The sequence below is a fragment of the Trachypithecus francoisi genome, unplaced genomic scaffold (genome assembly GCF_009764315.1).
Source record: "Trachypithecus francoisi isolate TF-2019V2 unplaced genomic scaffold, Tfra_2.0 Lachesis_group16, whole genome shotgun sequence".
NCBI classification, from domain to species: domain Eukaryota; kingdom Metazoa; phylum Chordata; class Mammalia; order Primates; family Cercopithecidae; genus Trachypithecus; species Trachypithecus francoisi.
In genome coordinates this window covers 46,632,174-46,657,932 of record NW_022681461.1, presented here as the reverse complement: position 1 = coordinate 46,657,932, position 25,759 = coordinate 46,632,174, and the positions used below count along the sequence as shown (strand labels likewise).

The following is a 25,759-nucleotide window of genomic DNA, read 5'->3' as shown; positions in this document are numbered from 1 at the left end:
AACTTTTAATGGATTCCTAGCTTGCCATTGTATCATAATTTATTTAATGAGTTCTTGGTTTGTGGATTTTTTTTTTTTTGATAAAAAGCAGTGCTTAAATATGAACATCCTTGCTTGCACACTTGCATGCTTATTTCCTGAGGATGAAGACTTAGATGTGATACTGCTAGGGAAGGCAGCGTAATTTTGCACAGCTTAAGAGAGAGATTGGCAAATCTGTTCTCTGCAGGGCCGGATGGTAAATAGGTAGATGTATGGTTTCTGTAGCAGTTATTCAAGTTTTTTATTCGGTAGGACCAAGCAGCTGCATATGTAAAGGAATAGGCAGGGCTCTATTTCAATAAAACTTTATTTACAAAAGTAGGCAGCAGGATAGCATTTGGCCCACAGGCTCGTTTGCCTACCCTGGACTTGAAACTAAATAGAAACTAATTTGGGATGAAAATTTATCCCTAGTTTGTTGTAAACTGCTTTTACAGTTTCTTAGAAACGTGTTCCTATCTCAGGGCAATGTAATGGGCTGATGACTTACTTTCTTTCCAGGTATGTGGTAGTGAATACTTAATTTTAAAGAAGTTATTAAAGGAGCTTCACATACTGTCCCCTACTCCTGAAGCCTAGTGCATTTTAAACTAAGAGGTTATATACACCAGTATATATTTTTATTATTCTATACTTTTTTTTTTGGAAATAGAGTCTCACTTGTCGCCTAGGTTGTAGTGCAGTGGCAATCTCGGCTCACTTCAACCTCTGCCTCCCAGGTTTAAGCAATTCTTGTGCTCTTAGCCTCCCGACCAGCTGGGATTATAGGCATGTGCCACCACCCAGCTTTTTAAAATCTTATAGTAGAGACGGGCTTTCGCTATGTTGGCCAGGCTGGTCTTGATCTCCTGGCCTCAAACAGTCAGCCTGCCTCAGCCTCCCAAGTGCTAGAATTACAGGCGTGAGCCACCGCGCCCTGCCACATTGTATACTTTAGATTTCAGCATATGTTGACAACTTGTTGGACAAGGAACGACCTCTTTAATTAATTAATTAATTTTATTTTTGTGTATTTTGAGATGGAGTCTCGCTCTGTCACCTAGGGTGGAATTCAGTGGCGCAACCTCCGCCTACCTGGTTCAAGAGATTCTCTGACTACGGGCATGTGCCACCATTCCCGGCTAATTTTTGTAGTTTTAGTAGAGACGGGGTTTCACGATATTGGCCAGACTGGTTTCGAACTCTTGACCTCGTGATCCACCCGCCTCGGCCTCCCAAAGTGCCGGGATTACAGGCGTGAGCCACCGTGCATGGCAAACTATTTAATTTATATTGCAGGGCAGATGGGTATTTTCCCCCTTCTAGGAGGTAGCTTAGTTGGAGTCATGTTCTAGAGATATTCGGAAGTAAGCTGAAAGGAAAGTCCAGTAAGAGGAAAAGAATCATTTCAGCAGAAATATACCACAGATCAGCAGGGTGACATTGAGTTAGTTACTGAACCTTAATAGGCTAAATTATACTAAAAAAAATGCTCTGTGCATAAATAATAACATTTTTGCATCTTGAGTTTCTATAAAACAGAAATTATTGGCCCCTACTTGCCTTACGGGTATTTGTTGAGGATCTGCTGGAATAATGAAATAGTTAAAATCACTCTATTTGTAACATTGTGTCACTGGTGCCCTTATGAATTTTAAGATATTTATTTATTATTTAGTATGTATTTGTTGACTATCTGCTATGTGTAAAGCAGTATGGCAAGTGCTGTTGGGAAATACAAAGAGAAATAAGTTAGTTCTTGATCCTAAGGAGAGAAAAACATGTATTTACAGTTCAAGGTGATATAGTGCTTAGAGCCCTAAGGAACATGGAGCACTTGGGATGATGAGATCCCTTTCATCCAAGGGTATCAGGAAATTTAATGGAAGAAGTGGCATCAGGAAATAGGGACATTTTCAAAGGGAGAATACAGGCAAGGGTATTCCAAAAAGAGCAGCATGAGAACTGTTTCAGGTTAGGAAAGTCCAAATCAGTATGCAAGAGACATAAAATATTCTAATTAGAGTGTCTATCAAGCATTTTTCATGAAGAAGGAGGAGAAGATAAAGCTGGAAAGGCAGGTTAGAGCTAGATTGTAGAGGACCTGGAAAGAACTGTAATTGGTAATTGGTGGGGAGCCATAAACATGATCTAGGAGAATGTGTTTGACAATTGGAGGGGTGGTGTATAGCACTAGTTGGCAAGTATGGAATGATAAAGTCAGGATTATTGCTAAAGGGTTATTGCAGAGGTCTGAGCATGTACTTGTTAGCAATATTCTGCAAGGTGTGTGGGGGACAGCTGAGGGGATTGAAAGGGCAGAATGGACAGGCTATCAGAACTGACTGGGTTTAGGAAATAAGGAGAAGGCTTTTAATAATGATATGTAGTTCTGAGTCTTTGTTAATGGGATTATGGTAATAACATTGAAAAATAGAGCAAAATTCAGGGAAAGCTGTAGTAAAGAAAGGAGACCACTGAACCTATTTGCTTTGCTTGTTTAGCTTGAGATGTTAACTGGATGCTTAGAAAATTCTAGTGAGAGTTTGAAAATGTAGGACTGAAATTTACATGAGAGGTAAGGGTTAGGGATTTAGGAGCCCTGTTCATACACAGGTACGTGACAGGTGAAACTTGAGAAGAGCTTCACATCACTAATGAGAATGCATGAAAGAGAGAAATTGTGGCCTCATGATATGGCTCATGCCTGTAATCCCAGTACTTTGGGAAGCCACAGCAGGAGGATCACTTTGAGGCCAGGAGTTCAAGACCAGCCTGGGTAACTTAGCAAGACCCCCATTTCTATCAAAAAAAAAAAGAAAAAAAATTAGCTGAGAAAAATCACTTCTCAGCTAAATTGCAGGGCAGATGGGTATTTTCCCCCTTCTAGAAGGTTGCTTAGTTGGAGTCATGTTCTAGAGATATTCAGAATTAAACTGAAAGGAAAGTCTAGCAGTTTAAGGTTGCAGCAAGTCACAGTTGCACACCACTGCATTCCAGCCTGGGTGACAGAGCAAGACCCTGTCTCAAAAATAAAAATAAAGAAAAAGAAAATGGTATTTTAAGCATCACTTACCATTGGGTAAGTCAATTACATAAGTAGCTCTGTCTTTTTGTGAGGCAACTAATACCAAAAGAAAAGCAAAAAAGAGTATTTTACCATTTATAAAGCATTCTTTTGTCCACTAAGCTTCTCTTCTTAGCTTCTAAAGCTACAGGTTTCAGGAGTAAAGTATGTTCAGTTTGGGAAAAAAATATTTTTATAAGATCCCCAAGGAAAATATAACTCCCTTTTACTTTATCTTCTCTCCACTTCCTGAGAACCTCAGTAACAAAGATGTTACTGGCAGGAGGGGTTTTTATTCACTTTTTACCTGTCTAATACAGACAGAGTGAGATGTCTTTACAGAGTGAGATGTTGGTAGATAAGGATTTTTTGCCCTGGTGTATGCTCCTTCTTCTTTCTCTCCATTGTTTTAAGTTACATCTTTTCTAAAACTAAGTTATCATCTGTACATCTAATACAGAATACTGCAGCTTTTCATCTCCCCTAGTTCTCACCCCAGTTGAGATCCATGCATTTGGTATGGGGGTGGGGGTATCCCTTAGAAATCAGCTTTGTATGCGTTTGCACATTTTTCTCTTTTTAGTCTGGGGTCCTCAGCAGGCTTGGAGGGGGAATTGTGTAGTACACAGTGTGACTTATGTTTGACTTGGGAAAATTTTGCTGTATGGAACAGCAGGACTGAATCTGCTTTCTCATTTCCTTTCTTCTTTTAACATTACCTATGTTCAAGCTTTGCATGCAAAGAAAACCGTGTTGATTCATTGATCTTCGACATGCTACATTATGAGCCTTGGCGTAAGGTAAAGGCTCCCCTGGCTCCCCTGTTTAGAGCATCCGGAATTCCTCTGGTCTGTTGGTACCATCTGTGGCCTTCCTTCAGGCTCAGTCTTCATAGTAAGTGTAACTCATGTCAAATGGGGCAAGGTGCTAGTCCAGAGTAATTTGCATCTCTAGCCAACCACTGTGCATTTTCTCTAGTACTAAATGCTCATTGTATTTGTCTCTTAATCTGTGTATGCTACTTAAAACTTTTTTAAAAAAAAAATCACAATTGGTTTAATGTAGGTGGTTCAATGAGTAGTTTGTGAAGTTGAATTTTTGGGAGCTAATATTTGTTCTTTCCCTTTCTGATGCCACAACAACACATTCTTCTATTTCATTCAAATTCACTATTCTGCTTTTTTTTTTTTTTTTTTGAGGCGGAGTCTCGCTCTGTCGCCCGGACTGGAGTGCAGTGGCCGGATCTCAGCTCACTGCAAGCTCCGCCTCCCGGGTTCACGCCATTCTCCTGCCTCAGCCTCCCGAGTAGCTGGGACTACAGGCGCCCGCCACTTCGCCCGGCTAGTTTTTGTATTTTTAGTAGAGACGGGGTTTCACCGTGTGAGCCAGGATGGTCTCGATCTCCTGACCTCGTGATCCGCCCGTCTCGGCCTCCCGAAGTGCTGGGATTACAGGCTTGAGCCACCGCGCCCGGCCCTGCTTTTTTTACATATGTTTTTCAATCACCCTTTTCCCTTTGGTGTTAAGTTTAGCGAGGGAGGAAACCCTTTCAATTTGTTCCATTTTTGTGCTTCTGATGAAGTAAGAGCAACTCAAAACGGGTGTATTTTCTTACCAAGTAAACTCTTTTCTAAAAAAAGTGCCACACCCTCCCCCCAGAATAAAGCATTTAGTAGCTTGATGGTCATTACTTGAAGGCAGCCTCTTTCCTCACTAGAGGTAAATACATCTTCACTCTTGATTGCCGCGGAAAGGTAGGTGGAGAAGCTGAGTGAAGCAAACCCAATGACTGAGTTCAAGTTGACCTGGATCATTTTAAAGTGCTTTTCATGTAAATGCTACAGTTAATGTCTGTCCCCACATAATTTCTTTCTAATGTTTGCAGCAGATGTGGAGTTGGCCTTACCACTGCTCAAGTTGCTTGCTCATTTTGGCTGTTTCTCTAAGCTTTTCCTTTCCTGGCTTCCTTTCTTTTCTTTACAGAGTGAGATGTTGGTAGATAAGGACTTTTTGCCCTGGTGTATGCTCCTTCTTTCTCTCCATTGTTTTAAGTTACATCTTTTCTAAAACTAAGTTATCATCTATAGAGCTTTTGCCTTATGGTTCCTTTTTGGTTTTCTAGTTTACATGGGCTAGTGAGCCTCAAACTTTAATGCTCGTCAGCATCACATGGAGGGCTTGTAAACACAGGTGAGGGACTCCACCTCCAGTTTCTGTCACAGTGGGTCTCAGGTGGGACATGCAAATGAGTTTAAGACATGCTCTCAGGTGATGATCACAATAATCTTTGGCCAAGAAGCATGCCTTGGGCACTGACTGGGACTATTGGTTTTGTCTGTCAGTTTGCTGCCCACCCCCAGAGGGTTGGGTTCTTCAGATTTTATTCATGCATGTTCTCTGGAAACTCTTTACTTTTTAATTATTTATAGGCCAAGCTGCTAGCATAAGAGAACTCAGAAAATTACCTTATATTTTAATTGTGAAAGGGTTGGTTGCAGGAGGGGCAGATGTACAGCTTCTTGCCACTCTCACTCCCTCATCCTCCAGTGAAGTCTTTTTTTGTTTGTTTGTTTTTTTAAGACTAAGTCTTACTGGGTTGCCCAGGCTGGAGTGCAATGGTGTGATCTCGGCTCACTGCAACCTCTGCCTCACAGGTTCAAGCGATTCTTCTGCCTCAGCCTCCCAAGGTAGCTGGGATTACAGGCGCCTGCCACCATGCCCGGCTAATTTTTGTATTTTTAGTAGAGATGGGGTTTCTCCATGTCGGACAGGCTGGTCTCGAACTCCTGACCTCAGGTAATCCACCCGCCTCGGCCCCCCAAAGTGCTGGAATTATAAGCATGAGCCACCACACCCAGCACCCAGTGAAGTCTTTAACAGTAAGTCCCTCTGAGCCGAGAGCGATCTTTTCAGTCATTCTAAACACAGCATCACTCTAGGAAGCCTTCTGAAAGGTGGTTGAGTTGGCCCTTGGCCCCTAAGTGAGACCAAGTCACTCTATTTTTAGTTTCCCCAGTTGCTTATAATATTCCTTTGACCCTTGTGACTTGCTTTCCTTTCCCCCATATGGCTTCCACGATGTCTCAAAGTTCTCAGCCATCATTGGATTGGTATGCCGTGGTGATGCTTTTGTGGGCTGGGGGCAAAGTAGCATTTACAGATATACTGTGTACCTACTGAATGCTTTGGTGCTTTACATGTGTCATTTCATTCAACCTTGCCAACCCTGCACAATAAATGAAAGTATCCTCATTTTACAGATGCAGGAAACAAGGCTCTGAGATAAGTGAGCAAGTTTACAAGATATTGCAGTAGAGATTTAAACAGAGGTCTAATTGCAAAGCTAGAACTCTTTCAGTATTTCCTGTCTTTGAGATAGCAGGAGTTGAGCGTTGAGGATAGAAAATAAGTTAACCTGGGTGTGGCATACTTGAAATTGCATATAATGTCAGTTGTCAGAGTTGACAATATATTTGCCCATAAACAACAACCCTGGGGTGTTCAGTTTCCAAAATAATGTATTACAAGAATGATTGGAAACCAATATATAAAATAATAGAGTTCTGTACCTTTTTTTCTTGAATATAAGAACCCGCCGGGTACGGTGGCTCATGCCTGTAATCCCACCACTTTGGGAGGCCAAGGTGGGTAGATCACTTTAGGTCAGGAGTTCGAGACCAACCTGGCCAACATGGAGAAACCCCATCTCTACTAAAAGTACAAAAATTAGCCGGGCGTAGTGGCGGGCACCTGTAATCCCAGCTACTCGGGAGGCTGAGGCAGGAGAATCACTTGAACCCGGGAGGCAGAGGTTGCAGTGAATCGGGATCATGCCACTGCACTCCAGCCTGGGTGACACAGTGAGACTCCATCTTCAGGAAAAAAAAAAAAAAAAAGGGCTGGGCACGGTGGCCCACGCCTGTAATCCCAGCACTGTGGGAGGCCGAGGCAGGCAGATCACGAGGTCAGGAGATTGAGACCATCCTGGCTAACGCAGTGAAGCCCTATCTCTACTAAAAGTACAAAAAATTAGCTGGGCGTGGTGGTGGGTGCTTGTAGTACCACCAGCTACTCGGGAGGCTGAGGCAGAAGAATTGCTTGAACCCAGGGGGCATAGCTTGCAATGAGCCAAGATCGCGCCCCTGTGCTCCAGCCTGGGTGACAGAACGAGACTCTGTTTCAAAAAAAAAAAGAAAAAATGGTACAAGTGACTTCATTCTCATTTTCTCCAATGCTAAAACCCAGGTAAAACAAGAATTGCAGGAAGTACGTGAAATCTGTGCAATAGTAGGATGTTTTTCAAGTAAAGCACTAGCGAAGTCATCGAGAGAACTTTGTCTTAATTTCCCTTCTGTCCATTTTTATCAAATGTAGAGGGAGACCATAGTGATAGGTCTCAGTTTTCTCATTTAGAAATAAAAAGAGTACAATGGAAATTTCTCCTCTTCCTTACTTGTCTGATATGGGAATTAATAAATATTATGTGTAAAGTCCTTTGAGCACTCTGGAAGAAAGATTCTATGTAATTTTAGCATTATTCATGGTCCATTAGGCTCCTCAGGGTGTCACCAAGGAAGAGAGATTTTTACCTTTTATCCCATATTTCACAGTATAAAAACAAGGTGTTTTTGTTGTTTTTTGTGACTGTGAAAATCTCCTGTAATTGTACCTGCAGAGGTTGCTCCTATCACAGAGCCCAGGACACTGTTCTTTGGCAGCTCCCCCCGAGCATCAGTTCCTGAGGAAGAGCAAGAGTGAAGCTTAGTGAAATAGCTCCTGGAGCCTGTGAGGACGTCGTACCTGCCCCACCCCCCACCCCGGCACCCCCCAGCCTCCGTCATCTTCTGTGTCTCTCAAGCTATTGCATAAGAGAATCACATACTGATTGAATCTTTTCTGTTTTCTTTTATCTTATGCTGATCCTATAGTTCATTGCTCTGAGATGACTCCAGAGGAAATCTGTGTCTCTTTCAGGCACTGGCACCAGTGCTATCCAGTTCCTCTCCTATAAAATATCTCCCATCCTTATCGTGTTCCTGTTGATACAACTCTGTCTCATCTGAGGACTGTATAACAATGAATGTATTTCTGGTCATTCCATATTTGAAAATGGATAAATACTGTGTTGTATTTATTTATTTATTTATTTGAGACAGGGTTTCACTCTGTCACCCAGGCTGGATAAATGCTGTGTTGCTACTATGTATATATGCATGTATGTATGTATGTATTTGAGACAGGGTTTCTCTGTCACCCAGGCTGGAGTGCAGTAGCACACTCATAGCTCCTTTTAATTTTGTACTCTTGGTCTTAAGTAATCCCCCTAGGATTACAGGTGCATGTTACCACACGCAGCTAATTTTTCTTTTATTCTTACTTTTCTCCCTGTGTTGCCCAGGCTGGTCTAGAACTCCTAGTCTCCTGCCTTGGCCTCCCTAAGTGCCAGGATTACAGGTGTGATCCACCACATCCAGCTTGACACTGTTTTGATTTACTAGTTGCTTTCTGTTCAGGGAGCAATGGGTTCCTTCTTCGGCCTTAGGTTCTATATTCTTGGTCCTTCTGAGTCTTAGCCTGGGGTCCTGTGGTAGAGAAAGTTTAGGCCCAGAATTTTGTCTTCTAGTTAAATTGTAGGCTGAATAATGAAGATAGAATTTAATTGCATACCCTGCCACGTAGCTCACCTTCCTGTGTTTCTGCTTTTGTATTCATTTATTTTGCAGCAGTGTGTTTAGCATGCATCTTCATCTTTACAGTGTTGAGTAATTTGTTTATTTCTTTATCTGCTCTTTCTCACAGGCACTCCTGGTGAGCTTATTGTCAAATCTACTTCACTTAATGGTCTTCCTGAACTCTTTGTGTTATCGGAGTGATTTTTCCTCTTGCCGCTTGGCATTGTATAACCCCTGAAATTAGGCTGGAGTGCTGTTGGGTCCTCCCTTTGGCTTGGAATCTGGCAGTGCTTGTACCTAGCCATGTCGCTCAGGAGCCCTCTGATGGGGCTTTATTTCTGTTTATCTCTCTCCCTCTTTTTTTTTTTTTTTTTTAAACTTACGTTGTATGTCATTCTTTTCCAAGATCTTTGTCCCTTCAACACTGCCAGACTGAAGCCACCAAAACACATACACTTCAGAACTGATCTGGGCTTGGGGCCAGCTTGACTGAGGAGACGGGAGCTCACATGGAAGTTAGTTTGTTTATTTAGGCTGTGACTTTCATAGTGTCTATCAGGCAGATGCCTACCTGCATGTTTAATATTTAAAAGTAAAATGGAAATTTCAAGTGGACCCTGGCTCTGCAGGAGGCGTCCCTGACTATGAACCCTTTTCTTTGTAACATGATTCTTTTCTCAAGTTACCATTTCTGTGCCTTTTTCTTTTTCCCTTTGTCCCATTCCTACCACCCATTTTTCATGGCCATTCATCTTCAGATATTTTCAACAGTAGCTCCCATTTACAACCTGGAGCTTTTTATGGCTTCTTTTCAGGAGTCTGGTCCCTAACAGAATTTTTTTGTGTGTGATCTTAGTAAACAAAGAACGCGTGTATGTGTGTGCGTGTGGTGTGTGTGTGTAGGAAGCCTGCCATATTTCCTCTCTGCCCCACAGAAAATGTGTTTTCTGGAAGCCCTTTTGACACTGAAGTGAATGCCCACTAGCCCTCCCTTGTTGAATTCTCCTGAGGGGAGAGAGACAGGCCTTTATACTTGTTGTCATATCTTTTGTTTCTGCTGATTATACACAAAGTAAGTTGTAAATAGCTCTCTCACACACCATGATTCCTTTGAGGTATGTATGTACAGGAGAGTAGATACATACGTACTCAGCCTCCTCTTGCCCTGGGGATTTCAGAGGGTCCCTTTTAAGGCCTCTTGTTACAGCACTAAGATAATGAAATTTACATCAGTTGTAGACAGTTATTCCATAATTAAACCTGTGGCATAATGTTTAGGAATATTAGCTGAACAGTTCACCCTTGTTTTTGTTTTTAAGTTTAAATGATTTTATTACTTTAAAAGCAACATATACAATCATACAAAAAGAATAAAAGTTAAGTACCTGTAATCTTAATCACTGTGAGCATTTTGGAAAATCTTTGTAGAACTTTGTACTATATAGTATGTCATTAAAACAGGCACTAGATGCTAGCACAGAGGAAAAGTGGATAAAATGGAATTCCCCAAATCAGTTTAAAATTAAATAATGGTTAGACACACCCCATATTTTATTATCCTAATTTACAATAGAGTGATAATAAGGAGTTAGACAATTGATACCTGATTTTTCTTCAGTCATTTTTTGATTGCTTATAGCTGGCTAACTTCTGAGGCTTCTAAATCAAAAGGTGGAATGAGATGTACTAAATTACAACTAATTAGGTTATCAACTTTTATCTCTTTTGTATCTTCCTTAGTATGTTTTGAATTCAGAAAGAGATATGGTTTGCCTCTCCATTCTGAAGCATTTCTCTAACTGATGATGCTGATTGTGGTGGATGGGGGGGAGTGTGGTATATTTTTAGACCATGAACCCTTCAGTGAACTTCGTGAACCAATTTTTTTTTTTTTTTTTTTTTTTTCTGAGACGGAGTCTCGCTCTGTCGCCCAAGCTGGAGTGCCGTGGCCGGATCTCAGCTCACTGTAAGCTCCGCCTCCCAGGTTCACGCCATTCTCCTGCCTCAGCCTCCCGAGTAGCTGGGACTACAGGTGCCCGCCACCTCGCCCGGCTAGTTTTTTTGTAGTTTTTAGTAGAGACGGGGTTTCACCATGTTAGCCAGGATGGTCTCGATCTCCTGACCTTGTGATCCGCCCGCCTCGGCCTCCCAAAGTGCTGGGATTACAGGCTTGAGCCACCGCGCCTGGCCTCGTGAACCAATTTTGATTTGAATCTCTAGTTCCTCATTTTTCAGAATATGGGAGTCCACTTTCAAAGATTCTTGTGGATATATTTTTCTGCTCGGAAATCCTAGCACTCTGAGTTTGAAAATGTACTCACTTCCCTACTAGTTCTTTTTTGTGATTATGATTGTTGAAACATACTGGTAGTTTGCCACCGTTTCCTTCCAACTTACAGAACTTTATGTTTTCTCTTAGAAACTGTGTATTTCTAAGTGTCTCAAGTTGTAATTGCATGTAATTTTAGTTGTTTAACTTTCTCCTTCCCTCTTGAGAATGTTTATAAAGTACATTCTGTGACTGTGAAGATAAAAAGAACTAGAAACTTAGTGTTTGTGACGTAGTCAAATCATCTTAAGGTATGTAGGAATTTGTTTTGTGTATGTGAGATTGGATGAGGTTTACACTTAATTTGCAGTATATGGCTTACTGAATCTGCCTTTGTTAAGTCGCATTGATTGAGGTTTTATAAGAAGGTTTTGGGGGATTCATTTTGATTTGGAATATTGTAAGGTTAATTTTTTTCTTTTCCCTTCTGTTGCTCCCTGGGGAGAATTACTGTTGCAGAACTCATTAGTGGCCCTCCATATGTCACCTGAGGGGTAGAGTCAGCATTATTTCTATGTGTGACCCAACACAGATGCACAATGTCCCCGTACTTCTTGCTGCCCCATTTCTTTCTCATTCCTCAGTTAAGAGGATAAATTCTCTTTTTTGTTGCTTGTGTTGTCCTAGACCGAGGAGCAAGTAGTAGGTCTTGATTTGTTAGCACCTTTTTCCTTTGTTGTCTTCTTTGTAATTTTTCATACGAAGCATCAACAAATACCTCTAGAATGGATGTCACTAAATGTAGTTATTACATTTTTTTTTAAATTAACTTCCTTGAAATGTATTCTGAACCTTTCTTTGCTTTCTCATTTCTTAAGTTTGAATCCAGGCTTTGCAACTCAATAACATGTGACTCTGAGCTAGTTATTTACCTGCTCAAAGCCTCAGTTTTTTCGTTTGTAGACTGGAGATACTCATATTCCGTAAGAGTGTTGAGAGGAAAATGAGGGTTAATCTACACGTAAGATGCCCACATAGTGACTGGCACATTGGCCTCCACGTGTGAAACTCTTGGGTAAAGAGTGGTTATAAACTTCAAAGACAGATGACACTCTGTCCATTTTACCTTATGAGCCTAGTAAAGAATAAAAGGCTTGGAAAGAATGAGAGAACTGGACCTAGAAGTGTTTGAAGCGTTGACTGAGTGTGGTTTTTTTTTTTTTTTTCCAGTGATATTCACTAGTGAACTTGCAAGGTGGGGTATACTGAACATTGTTTAAGTTTGAATGAGTGTACTGATATTTGGGTGAAAAGAAAGAGGGAAGAACCTTCTAAGCTAACATGCATGGCTGAAAACTGTTGTCTGAACAACGCAAATTGATTAGCACAGATGATTTTAATTGGAGTTGTAAAAAAGTCAAAGAAAACAAAACAGAGGAGTGCTTTGATAGGGAAAGAAGACAAAGGTGAGATGATGCTTAGTTGATGTATTGAGTTTAGGGACATATAGACAGTTATATGATTAGTGAGGGTAGTATAAGTCTGGAAATAATGAGGAACAGTTAGAAAATTTTAAAAAGCAGAAAACATGTTTAGGTGGAATCTAAAACCTTGTTTAATCTTAAAAAATCTGAAATGAAATAAGCAAGGGACAGCAGGCAGTATTTAGGGATGATATTGACTAATTATAATAACTTAGTTTTGAAAAAGGGATCTTAGTGGCTTTCAGTGTAGAATTTTAGATATAGAGAAATGTTCATTAAGTTTTAACCTTGTTTTTTTTATTATTAGGACAGATATGTAAAACAAGGTTTTTAAACTTAAAGATAACATGTTTAAATGACTGTTAATAATAAATATTGATAAATAGAAGTCTTCCTATGCTAGCCTACACCAGGAACAGGAAAAATAAATTTGAATAAATATTTTAAGAATGTAAAGGAACTTAAGCATTGTAGAATGTATTGTTTTAATTCCTACATAACAAAACTAAAGGAAAGAGGAAAAGAAAAAATTTTTGTTACCAGTGTGAAACAAATTATCTATTTTGGTCTTTTCCCGTTCCTGCATTTCCTTCCTTCTTTCCCCTTCCTCCTGTCTGTGGATATTTATTAGGTGCCTACTGTGTGCTGCATGCTGTGATTACAAGGAGGAACAAAATTTATGTTGCTTTTTTCTTCTTGGAATTTACCTTCTGGTAGTTAATAAACTTTGTTATATGGTGTTCACTATATATTTGACATACTAAGTGTCAGATACATGTCAAGCCACTATGACCTGTTGTCGACCCGCAGTTGGGATTTCCTCTCTCAGCCTGGGTCAAGTGTGACTGTGCAGTTCTCAGCAGCTTCCATACACAGCATCTAATGTGGCTGTATTCCCTCAGGTTCCATTGGCATGTACTGGCAGAGTGCTGGGGGCAGACTTCTGCCCAAACCTGGAGGAGCCAGACCTCAGGCTGGAAGTCCAGGTTGGAGTCTTTAACTGTTTTCTCAGCTGGGGGTGGTGTGACAGAAACTGTGGTCCTGGAAAGCCATTTGGGTATATCAGTGTCATCAGGAAAAGACAACCATTGAGACAGGTGTGAAGAGGGACTACTGTAGCGTATGCGCAGCCAAAGGTCCTTTTCAGGACGAGTTGTCTGTAACTGTAGATCATTTGTTTGTTCAGTCAAGAAATATATACATACTGTAGTAAGTACATGGTCTCTGAAGGTTGACTACCTAGAGTTGACACAAGTTGCTGTGAGACCTTTGGCAAGTCACTTAATTTAAGTGAGCCTTAGTTTTCTCATCTGTAAGATGGAGATGTACCATACAAGGAGATTATGAGAATTTAAAGGACCTAACATATATTCAGCAGTTAGTACAGGACCTGGCACATAATAGGTACCCAGTAAATATTAGCTTTCACCTTCTAAGACTTTCATTATCATGTGCTAAGGACTGTGCTAGGCACTTGGGGATATATGTGAGTAAGTCATGCTTCCTACAATATGGTCTCCTAGCTCAGAAGAACAGCAGCCATTCAACTGGGTGCTTATCAGAAAAGTAGAACTTAATGATAAATATCTTCTTCATGGGTTGGAAGCAGTGTCTTGTGGTGTAATAGGAGTATATTAGCAAAGTACTTTTTTTTGGTGAAACTGTTGAATTGAAATTCAGTTCATTTTGTGTGGTCTTGAGACATTAGAAGTGGTTTGGTGTATTGCAGATTAAAAATGTAAATATGACATTTTGGCTAAAGGCATGCCTCCATTTCCATGTACTTTATAATATTTAAGGAATGTGTATGCCAATGCAAAGATGCAGGCTGAAGTTTCAACATGGATAGCATTCCCTAGCATGAGGAAACCCATACTTTTTTTTTTAGAACCTCCATTTGGCCTCATTTTCTAAATTTTCAGGCTTATAAAATGAGCATAGTGAGCTCAGGTTTAAAACATTTTTACTGATTTAGAACCACAAATGAGAAAAGAGAACCGTTTAAAAAATGGACTTCTACACAGTGAGAATGAGGGTGGAAGTGGTGGTTGGAGGAGGTTTCAGTTTTTATGGTACCGAAGGGTATGCCATCTCTAGCACACCTGCTCTTGGCCTAGGGAAGACCACCTGAGCTCTGCTGTGCCCCAAACTGGTCCTGTCTGGGTGGTGTATGGCTGTGACAAACAGAAAAGCAGGTGGGACACATATGAGACACGATCATGTATTTCCTAGTTCTAGAAAGCTAACAGCTTGTGTGTGACACGCAAATGCAGAGTGATGGAAGACTTTTTGTGGAGAGTAGTCTGATCCTTGACCTTTTTTGGGTAGGACGAGTGATGTTCTTCAAATACATCACCTGGAATGGTCTGTCATGGGTGATTGTTGGAAATCTGTTTTTAAACCTTGAGTTACAGTGAAAAGAAAAATGGGTTTTGCAGATGTGAGTGTGTGAGATAAAACTGGAAAAAAAAAACCTATTGAGTACATTGACACACTACAGAGAAAATGTTATATTTACAAGTTAAAGCAACATTCTGATTGTAGATAAACCAGATTGTGGGCTTGATAGTTCAGCAAGGACCTTGCAAAAAAGACCAAGTTCCTGGACAAAGTAAAGAAAGTGATATTATTGGATTCCTCATTGCGGAACATCATTTTGGTGGACTGTGTGGAAATATTGAATCTGTTAAAAGATGATCAACTATGGAGAGTTGGTCAAGTAGCTGGGACCCACTTGAAGCATTTATTCCTCTCTTCTTTTTCCTCTGCCTTCCTAAATATGGCCTTTGCACATTTTAGAAATACCTAGTACATATCCATATTATGTCCGTCATAATAAACTTGATGCTTAATATACTTTTCACCAGCTATCTATTTCAGGAGTGTTTTTCAGCTTAGACTGTTTTCATTTTTGCCATGGCATGTGTCCTAGTCGTTTTTAAATTTTTTCCTAGAGAATGAGCCATTTCTTATTGTTCAGCACAGCTATATACTCTAGGGAACTCACTATAGGACTTGCCAGTCATCTCCTCCTCGTGCTTGTATCATAGGCTTTCCCCCAGGGCTAGGCATTATCATCACTAGAGGATTTGCTGTTTGGCCTCTTGATTGTGAGAATAACCTCCCATACACCTCAATTTAGGAGCAACGGTTTGTTTATATTCTTTCTTAGAAAGGATTTTTGTTTAGACATACAGCCCTCAAATCTGGTTTACTTTTATATCGTAGCTGACATAGGTTCTCATGACTGGTGGAGCCCCTTTCTGCTCTTTGCCCTCTTCCTTTTAAACCTTTGCCTTTTATTCCTAAAATTTCAGATTTCTTAGCAGCTTTATTTTTCCATAATCCCAAGATCCCCTACTCTGTTATGAATGTATCTTTGGTTTTGAATGACTGTCATCCTTCAAGTCTGTGCCTGACTTGACTTTTGCAAGGGCATCTGCTGTGTTTTGTGTTAATATTGCTTGATTCAGAAAAATAACTGGAAATCAAGATTTTGATTCTCTAACTTTGTTTATTTTCCCCAGTGGCTTTTGAAGTGGATTCTCCAGTTTGGGAGGTTAACTGATGAATAGTAGCAAAGAATTATACTCTTACGCAATCATCTTCTAAGAAATGGTTATTCTAATTTAGAATCTACTTAATTGGTGATATTTTACTTTTATCAGAGAAAAGTTACCCTGTTAGTTCAGTTGTGCCTCATGTATTAACTTGTTACATTTAGCTCAGCACAGTTCTTTCCTTGGTTGCGAATTCAAGATGTGAGGTTTGACTCGGTATTTTTCAATGCTGAAGTGCTTAGAAAATTAGAGTAAATAATGAACCAATATTTCAGTACTAGATTAGACACAATTTACTGTGATGTTTTATAAACCACAGACTCCTTTCTTCTGTGAATGCGTGAAGGATCACTTTTTTTCCAGACATACTGGGGTGCAAGTGTAAATTTCCATAAAATTTAAATGAGGTGCTTCCTGTAATTAATGAACAATTGTGGCTGCTCTCTGGTCTGCATTGTAATTAACCGTGATCAGGCTTGTTTAGTGATGACACTGTTCCTGTAATAATTTGACAAGCTACTGTGAATTTGCCAGGTTATTAAACAACCTGCAGCATTCACTTCTGGAATCACGGGGATGAGCTCGGCTGCTGCTGCTAGTTAAATGCAGCATAAGGGGGAACCAAAAGCTGCTCATTGAAGTCTGTCGATCACTATGAACAGATTTAAATTCCTATGATGTTGGAGAAGTTAATTACTTGTGTATAGGGTGTCTTGAAAACTTTTTATTACATGATAAACCTACTGGGGCAAAGCTGGTCATGTTTATGAACTCACAATGAAGCCAGCAAATTTTCTATATTTTTTAACACCAGTATGAACTAAACAAAATCTGAAGTTCCCCTTACCACCTTATTAAATAGGTATAACTTATTTTTTTAAAAAGGTTGTTTCCTTCACAGATACACCCACAACATCCCCCCAAATATAAGTTCACTCTCTCTCTTTTTTTTTTTTTTTCTGTTCCAAATAGATGACCTTGTGCCAAACAAAGTCGTGTTGCAGGTAGAGCCGTCTAAGTGGACCAGTAGCCTTATATCCTTGGTCACCAGTGCACCGGTCCCCCAACCCCCTCTTTCAGGTTAAGATCTGTTCAAAACGTTACTGTCTAGTTACTGTGGTGTCTTTCATTCAGATTCTGTTTATTGACTAAACCACAAGGATTCCTGCCCAAAGTACCAGGCGGTCTATGCTTGACTGATTTTGATTTTCTAACATCAGCCCTGGGGTTTATTTGAAAAATGTACATACACTGCAGCTTTAACAAGTCAAGTGACTGCATGTTTTTGACCATGAAGTAGAGTATATCTGAAGATCATTAAATTTAGTGGGGGAAGGGAGGGGTAGAGAATAAGTGTAGTAGTCATTGTACCATTGCAGAGTGAGTGAGTGTGTGTGTGTGTTTGTGTGTGTGTGACACATGGTTTTTGTCTTTTCATCTTCTCCAAGAGCCAGAAAGTTTCCTGCAGTTCTCTTTCCAGCTATTGACAAATGATTGCCAGATGTGAGATCTTTGCAGTGCTCTTTCCCTCAGCAAACCTGCAGCGATGGGATATTTGATTCTCCCTTGCCCATTTCATCTCCTTTCCACATCTGCCAGGGACACACAAGCAATACATCCCTACATGAGAGTTTAAAGTTTATTCAGCTCCTTTTTCCCCTCCGATAAAATGTTTGGAGACAACAGAATGAGGTCCATATGACTCTCTCCTGACTTCACCGTATGAAATTAATTGTTTATTTTACTTATCTACCTCTCAGTAATTGAAGTATTTCATTTTAGTTTCAGTCCATGGAAAATTTGACGTAACTCTGGGAGTGCTAAGAGTTTCCTATTGTCTGCTTGCTGCAAGTATGCCACCATCTCAGCTTCCCTTTGAGTGCCTCAATTCTGATAAAAACTAGACTATTTCATAGGACTTCCCGGTAAAGTAATTTTAATCAACAGCTGTCAAAATATTAAGTGTGGAGTGTTTGGTAAAATTCAGTAGTCATTTAGAATTGAAGAAGCCACCTAAGAGGGAGAAAATTCAACTTGTTGGGTTTGATTGGTTTATTCTGTGTTTGTGTCCATTGTCAAAATTCATATGGATGAGGCTCTAGTTTTAATCACAAGTAGCTTAAAAAGAGAAAGTACACTGAGTTTTGGAGGAATCTGAAGTTAGCCTGTGTAGGCCACACACATAATCACTAACATGCACAGAAGCCTTTTGCATCTGCTTGGAATCTGTATTGATACTGATTTTTTTTTTTCTCATCTCAGTTTGAAAATATTTTCCAAAATGCCCTTATAGCTCATGTTCATACTATAGGGTGGGCTGACACAGGTGGCCTGTCTGTTTTCCTATTACACTTTTTGGCAAATGGAAAGGCCCCTTATTCCCTGAATAAGATCAACTTTTTTTTTTTTAAACATTTAAAAAATAATCCATAAAATGTCTGCCACATGTTCTCTAGTTTATGGAAATGTTTTCTAAATTAGACTTGTAGAATTGGATTCTTATTGTGAAAGTATTAGTGTGTTTACTATTTCTGCTACCTTCTTAGCTGCCTGTGATTATGTGACTTTATATTTTTATATGAAATTTGAATGAGGAATATAATTATTATTTCTGAATTCCTGCACTGAGAAAAAATTTTTTCTTATTAAAGGAGGTAAATGATTATACCCACATCAGAATCAACATAGAAAAAGTGTGAAGTCTGTTTTTCAATATTTTCTTTAAAAAATTAACAAAACAATAATGACAAACCTAACAAGAACAACAACAAAAGCCCCTGAAAAGATTAAATCCTCCTAAACCGAAGTAAATGGCGGAAAACCATTTACCACAAGTTGCCAAAATGTTGTATGTTTCTATTGGAAGTTTTTACTGAGTAGGATAGAAGATAATCACAGCTGAACACGAGGACAGTGATTTCAAACTGTTTACCCTTAAAAACAAGATGAAGATCATGACGGAGGGGTTAAGTTTAAAAAACACTCCCCCTATACAAAACAAAATTACTAAGAACCAAACAGATCCCTGTGGAAAAGTTTATATGATTATTGTTCTGACTTTCCCTGAGGACTGACGCCATGGTAGGCACTCAGTGGATGCCAGTGGTGGAAGGTGGAGGCAAAGAGCCCTTTCATAAAACAACAAGGTTAGGAACTCCTCTGGCAGGAGCCAAGTTCCTCCGAGTTTAGATCACTTCACATAATTTGCCCTCGCTAATGCATTTGCTGGTTTCTCATGCCTTCCTGCCTTTTCCTCTCCATGGTTACTCTGGGAGACAGAGAGGTGCTAAGCAATGGAGGTGTCATCCGGCCCACGCACCTAGGGAATGTCCTTCAGAGGACGACTTGTCACCAGCCGTCAAAGAAGAGAGTGGCTTTGTGGTCTCTGAACATCTGGCAGCGCTGCACAGGAAGCTGAGGGGGTGTCATTAATTGTGATGAAATAATTTAAACCATCAGGAATAAATGAGGCTGTTAAGCTAAGTTCAGATTCCATTTGCCATGCACATGTGTCTAGCAGCCTGTGTGCAGTTAAAAAAAATTGAATTATATTAGCTCATGAGTAGAAGTGAAACATACTCTAAATGAAACAAGTTGCTGTATAGTGATGGCATCGTGTGGAACCATTTCACAGAGTTACAGTTTGTAGGATCAGTATATCAAAAGCGGTATATTATTTAATGAATTTTTATATAAAACATTCCTACGGTATTGAATATAGTAAGGACCAGTGGTTTATGGGTATGTAGAGAGGATGTGTAGGTGGATGGGTGGAAGGAAGCAAGCCACCAGGTAAAGGTGCAGTGGGGTGGGTGGGAGGTGCTTTGCCAGGCTGAATTGAGGCACAGTGTACCTTTCTATAGAGTCTGGCTGTGCTTGCAATATTAGGTGCCCTTGCTCTGCATACATAGTGCAGCTTGGAGGACAATTTCTCTCTGATGACCAACTATGAATGTTCCTTTGAGAGCTTCTGACACTTTGGGCATATCCATGTTGTTTTCTTGCTATTAAAAACAACCATCTTGGGCGATAGAAGATTACTCCTCAAGCAAGGGAACATATTTATAAGGCTTTGCACAATCAGTGAACACTGATTTCGATTGTAATTTTCAGGCACTATGGAAGGAGACATCCCCAAGTCCTTTACAAAGGAAAGACTGTCGGGTTTGGAATGTCAGGACAACTCTGAGGTTTTGTGCACTAAACGCAGCAATAGTGTGTAGGTTCCAAAGTATATTTGTAAAATAAAAGCCATGCCTTTACACACAAGTGAAGCCTTCAAACTTGAACTTTTATGTAAAAATAATCATGGAAATTTGAAAAAAAAAAGAGACCGTTACTGTTTAGGTACAGAAAGAATTTTTTAAAAATTACTGGAGAGGTAACCCCTCTGTCAGAAAACAGATACATGGCCAGGTGCGGTGGCTCACGCCTGTAATCCCAGCACTTTGGGAGGTGGGCAGATTGCCTGAGCTCAGGAGCTCGAGACCACCCTTGGCAACATGGTGAAACCCTGTCTCTAATTAAAAAAAAATACGGAAAATTAGCTGGGCATGGTGGCACGTGCCTGTAATCCCATCTACTTGGGAGACTAAGGCACGAGAATTGGGAGGTGGAGGCTGCCGTAAGCCGAGATTGCACCACTGCACTCCAGCCTGGGCGACAGAGCAACACTCTATCTCAAAAATAGAAAAAAAAAAAAAAGAAAAAGAAAAAGAAAGAAAACAGATACAAGTGATGGTCTGGAACTTGGGCAAGCTTTGGACAAGTGTTGTTTTGCTAAAAATATTTTATCTCCCTTTGCCCCTTCATCCCTCCTTTACCTTATTGCCTGCCTTTTTCACTGTCACTTGCTGCCTTTTTTCTTCCTCCTGTCTCTCCATTTTCTCTTTTCCTTTCCATTATTCTCACTTTTATTTTGCATCTTCTTATTTTTGTTACAATTGATTCTCATCCTCTACCCTCACAGAAAGTGAACTGCAATTCCATTTTCATTTATAATGTTGGTTTTCCTGCTGCTAGTTCAAAGATTGATATCTACAATTACTTAGTTTGTAAAATTATAAAATTTAGGTTACATTTTTGCGTAAAGTTGTGTGACCATTGGTGAATTTTTTAAAAGAAAGCAGTTGAACCTTGATTAAGCTTTTTAAAAGGAATGCAGAATACTCATTGAGTTATCCTCTTCCCTGGACCCGAATGAAATTGTTGTTGGTGAAAGTCAGCTAGAAGTTTGTGGCTCTGGGTTACCCTCTCCCTTCTTACTCTGGACACAGGAGGAAGACATTCCGGTTGAAACACTTGTGTTTCCTCTAACTTTAGACATGTTTGAAGTTGAATAGAATGACCAGTAGTCAGGATGTTGCTACTCTGTGTGTGTGTGTGTGTGTGTGTGTCTGTGTCTGTGTTTGAGACAAAGTCTAGCTTTGTCACCCAGGCTGGAGTGCAGTGGCACGATCTTGGCTCACTGTATACAACCTCTACCTCCCAGGTTCAAGCAATTCTCCTGCCTCAGCCTCCCGAGTAGCTGGGACTATGGGCATGCACCACCATGCCCAGTTAATTTTTGTATTTTTAGTAGAGACGGGCTTTCACAACGTTGGCTGGGCTGGTCTCGAACTCTTGATCTCAAGTAATCTGCCAGCCTCAGCCACCCAAAGTGCTGGGATTGTAGATGTGAGCCACCGTGCCTGGCCATGTGTGTTTTTATCTTTAAATTTTATTTTAATTGATGGATAGTATAGAAAGATGAGTTCTTGGCCGGGCGCGGTGGCTCAAGCCTGTAATCCCAGCACTTTGGGAGGCCGAGACGGGTGGATCACGAGGTCAGGAGATCGAGACCATCCTGGCAAACGCGGTGAAACCCCGTCTCTACTAAAAAATACAAAAACCTAGCCGGGCGAGGTGGCGGGCGCCTGTAGTCCCAGCTACTCGGGAGGCTGAGGCAGGAGAATGGCGTAAACCCGGGAGGCGGAGCTTGCAGTGAGCTGAGATCCGGCCACTGCACTCCAGCCTGGGCGACAGAGCGAGACTCCGTCTCAAAAAAAAAGGAAAGATGAGTTCTTCAGCCTATCTCTTGGCACTGTTGGACAGACTGAAGGAGATTGTGCCTGTGGATTAGCTTTCGGCTAGTAGTGAATGCATTGTTGTTACTGTGTAAATTACTTTTACTAGTTTCTGGTGGCCAAGCACATAAAAATTAGAATTTTTTTCTGAAATTTTCACATATCTTGAAAAATTAAATATTTTTCACCTAAAAACATTTTTATAATTTTTCCCTAGAATAAGGAACCTAAAGTGAACACAAGAACATTTTTTAACAAGATAACTGTGTTTTTCTTTCTATCTTTCTTAATTCACATTCTGTAAGACATTTGTTTCTCAAACAAATAAGAAAATGATAATATATTCAACAGTGACTTGTGCTTTCTTTCAGAAGTGTGTTAGTAAATATTTACAGGGAAAAAAACAGTTTCATGAACTTGTTTTTTTTTCCTCTCCCCTTGTTCTTACTTCGGTGTGGTGTGAACTGGATGCCCCTACATATTTTCGAGACTTTCTTTATTCTGCTGCTGCTGTTAACTTAGCATCTAGTTAGGCAGCATTAAATTGATGAGTTCCTGTGTCTCAGGTTCTGTATTTCACATACATTGTGGATTAAGTAAACTTTGGTTGAATGGCCTGAGAACCTAACTACATTTCTGCATTCTTTCTCAATATCAGTATTTCTGTGAGAGATTTTGGACAACCGACTTAACAGAAGCTGTTCATGTTGGCAACTGCCAGTATTAATGTAAGAAATATTAAATAAGATACTTACGTTTACGTACTTTCCTAAGCCATAGCAGCTTCATAGAAGAAGGAAAAAATTGAGAAGAACAAAATATTTTAATTCTTGGCTTAAATAGAATTATGCATTTGTGTTTGGGTGTGTGCCTATGCATGGATTTGGTATGTACATACACATATGTCATATATATATGTATATATCCATATTTTTATATGTTTATAAGAATAGCTAGTGATATTCTGTTCAAATATTTTGTTGGGAGTTAGTCATAATAATTTAAGAGCACACATTCCCCCCTACATGTACACAAAAGAAAAAGAAAAATTCTTTTGTTTGAGTAGATAATGGAAGCTCAATTTGTGTTTTCAATTCTTTAGGATCAGTATTTTTTCATATGTTTTTGAAATTAAAAGCTGGAATTGATAGATTGAGGCAGAGTCTCACTTTGTCGCCCAGGCTGGAGCGCAGTGGGCGCAATCACGGCTCGCTGCAACCTCTGCCTCCCGGGTTCAAGTGATTCTCCTGCCTCAGCCTCATGAGTAGCTGGGATTAAAGGTGCGTGCCACCACACCCAGCTAATTTTTGTATTTTAAAATACAAAATTTCACACGGGTAACTGAGATTCACTACGTTGGCCAGACTGGTCTCAAACTCCTGACCTCAAGTGATCGACCTCTCTCTGCTTCCCTAAGTGCTGGGATTACAGCCCGGCCAAAGCTGGAAATTACTTCAGTTATGTAACCTACTATCTTTACAGATTTGGAAACTGAGGCAGAGAACTTTTAAGACTTAACCAAAATCACGTAGTTAGTAACACACTCTTCATTGCTAATGTGTCATTCTTTAAGATACTATTTACTAGGTTTTATTCCTTTAGAGTTTAACAAGTATTATATTATATAGCAGTATTCTAAATTTTTTCTTTTCATAAAAAATTAGGCCAGGCATAGTGGCTCATGCCTTTAATCCCCGCATTTTGGAAGGTGGCGAGGTGGGCAGATCACTTGATCCTGGGAGTTCAAGAGCAGCGTGGACAACATGGCAAAAGGCTGGTTCTACTAAAAATAAAAATACAAAAATTAGCTGGGTGTGGTGACATGTGCTTGTAGTCGCAGCTATTCTGAAGGCTGAGGCGGGAGGATCACTTGAGACCAGAGGCAAAGGTGATGGTGAGTTGATATCACAGTACCACACCACTGAACTCCAGCCTGCGTGACACAGTGAGACTTAAAAAAAAGAAAAAATAAAAAAATAAAAAAATTAACTCTTTAGTCCTTGTTTTGTATAATCCAAGGGGACATAAATAAAGGATGTAAATATGAGTTAGACCTCAGTAAAGGTGGGGAAAAGGTGAAGAAACATGCGAGGAGGCTACATTTTTAGGCACTGTAGTAGTTGTCTTGGCAGGTTTCCCTATGAAAATAGCAGATCTTCCTGCACCGTGTGTGAAACGTGCTAACTTGATGCTAAGAAATGGAATATTGTGGTCTTGCTTTTATTTTTTCCCTTCTACTTTTCTAGTGTCAGGTAGTTTAGAATTTAGGTGTTGTTCAAATGCTGATTCTTAAACTTTTAAGTGTCAGAAATATTCCCATCTAATAATCTGTTTCAAAACTGCCATTATAGACAACTGAATAATGGAATTGCCCAAGAACATAAAAGTGTAAATCTTTAATGTTCATCGAGTGCCAGTGGAGAGCTTCAAGGAGCATATACACAGACCAACTCCCCTTGAAATCAATGTTATATAAACCATCTTTAAGTGCCTTTTTGGATATGGTACTGTGTTTGCATCTTAAAAGAAGTGAGCTAAATAGATAGGGTCTTTGCCCTCTAGGAGTTTGTAATCAAAAACAGATAATGTAACTGACATCTGTTATTGTATTAAAGTCCTACAAGTAAACATCGATTAGATCCAGAAATAAAATTTTGATATCAAAGACAAGTAAAAAACTTTTTGCTTGCCTGATTAAATAAGTAAACACACATCTTCATCCCTACACTTGAGACTCTCCATGCGAGTTGTATAATGACTAAACTAAAATAATCATGACACCAGGATACTCCTTTAGATGGTTATTTTTTTAGGGATTTTAAAAGAGTGCTGGCATTAATGTGATGTCACTGATGGTGTATTATAAGTGGGTCTGGATTCAGAGATGTTTTTGTCTTTCTGGCTAGGAAATTGGGATGAGATTAATTTTCCTGCATCTCTGGAATTTCTTTATTTCTAACTATTCAATGGCAGTACTTGGTGTTGTAAACCAGCATTCTAGAGGACAGTTTAAAAATGTTATCCAGACCCTCACCGTGATTAGAAATCATATTTTTAAAAAATTAGCTGTCCCCTAAGCCTCTAGGAACTGCATTAAAACAAAGATGAAGATATAAAATTGATGCTGTAATGAGATTAACTTACTTATCTAAAAGGCTCTGAGTGGAATATTAGTCCGAAAAGGCAGGTTCGGAACTTTGGAATGAACAGTTCTACAGTTCTAGTTGTACGTTTGAATAAAGCTATACCAACTAAAATTAAATGTAAAATGTTGGCAAGAGAGATAGGTATTAAGTTTGATAAAATATTTTCTTTCTGCATGCTTTAATTTTAGTGCAAGGTATTATAATAGTCACTTCATTTTTTAAGTGTAGGGGAACTAAAACAGCAACACTGGGGAGACTAAACATGAACTCATCTCAAAGTTCAACACATTAAAAAAATGGCTGTCCCTGCTGCAGTGTAGGTGTCTGGCTGTGTAAATTAAAGCATGTGGATGCAGAAATTAATTAGAACAGTCAAAGATATAAATCAGACTTATTTGGTACACTGATGAAATGAGCATTGTTTATAAGATTATCTTGTTATTTAATCTCTTCTGTATAAACCTGGCTGGTTAGC

At 39.8% G+C, this 25,759-nt stretch overlaps 1 protein-coding gene across 3 annotated transcripts in view; it reads left to right on the top strand.

The window, feature by feature from the left end:
• The window catches only part of BNC2 (basonuclin 2), a 458,180-nt gene that overhangs the window by 175,241 nt on the left and 257,180 nt on the right, over positions 1-25,759 (top strand). Inside the window, exon 4 of one of the 3 annotated variants that reach the window (XM_033237409.1) lies at positions 13,416-13,499. The exons of the other annotated variants lie outside the window; for them this stretch is intronic. Coding sequence (XP_033093300.1) covers positions 13,416-13,499 — 84 coding nt within the window. The remainder of the gene's footprint in view (positions 1-13,415; positions 13,500-25,759) is intronic. 3 annotated transcript variants of the gene reach the window in all.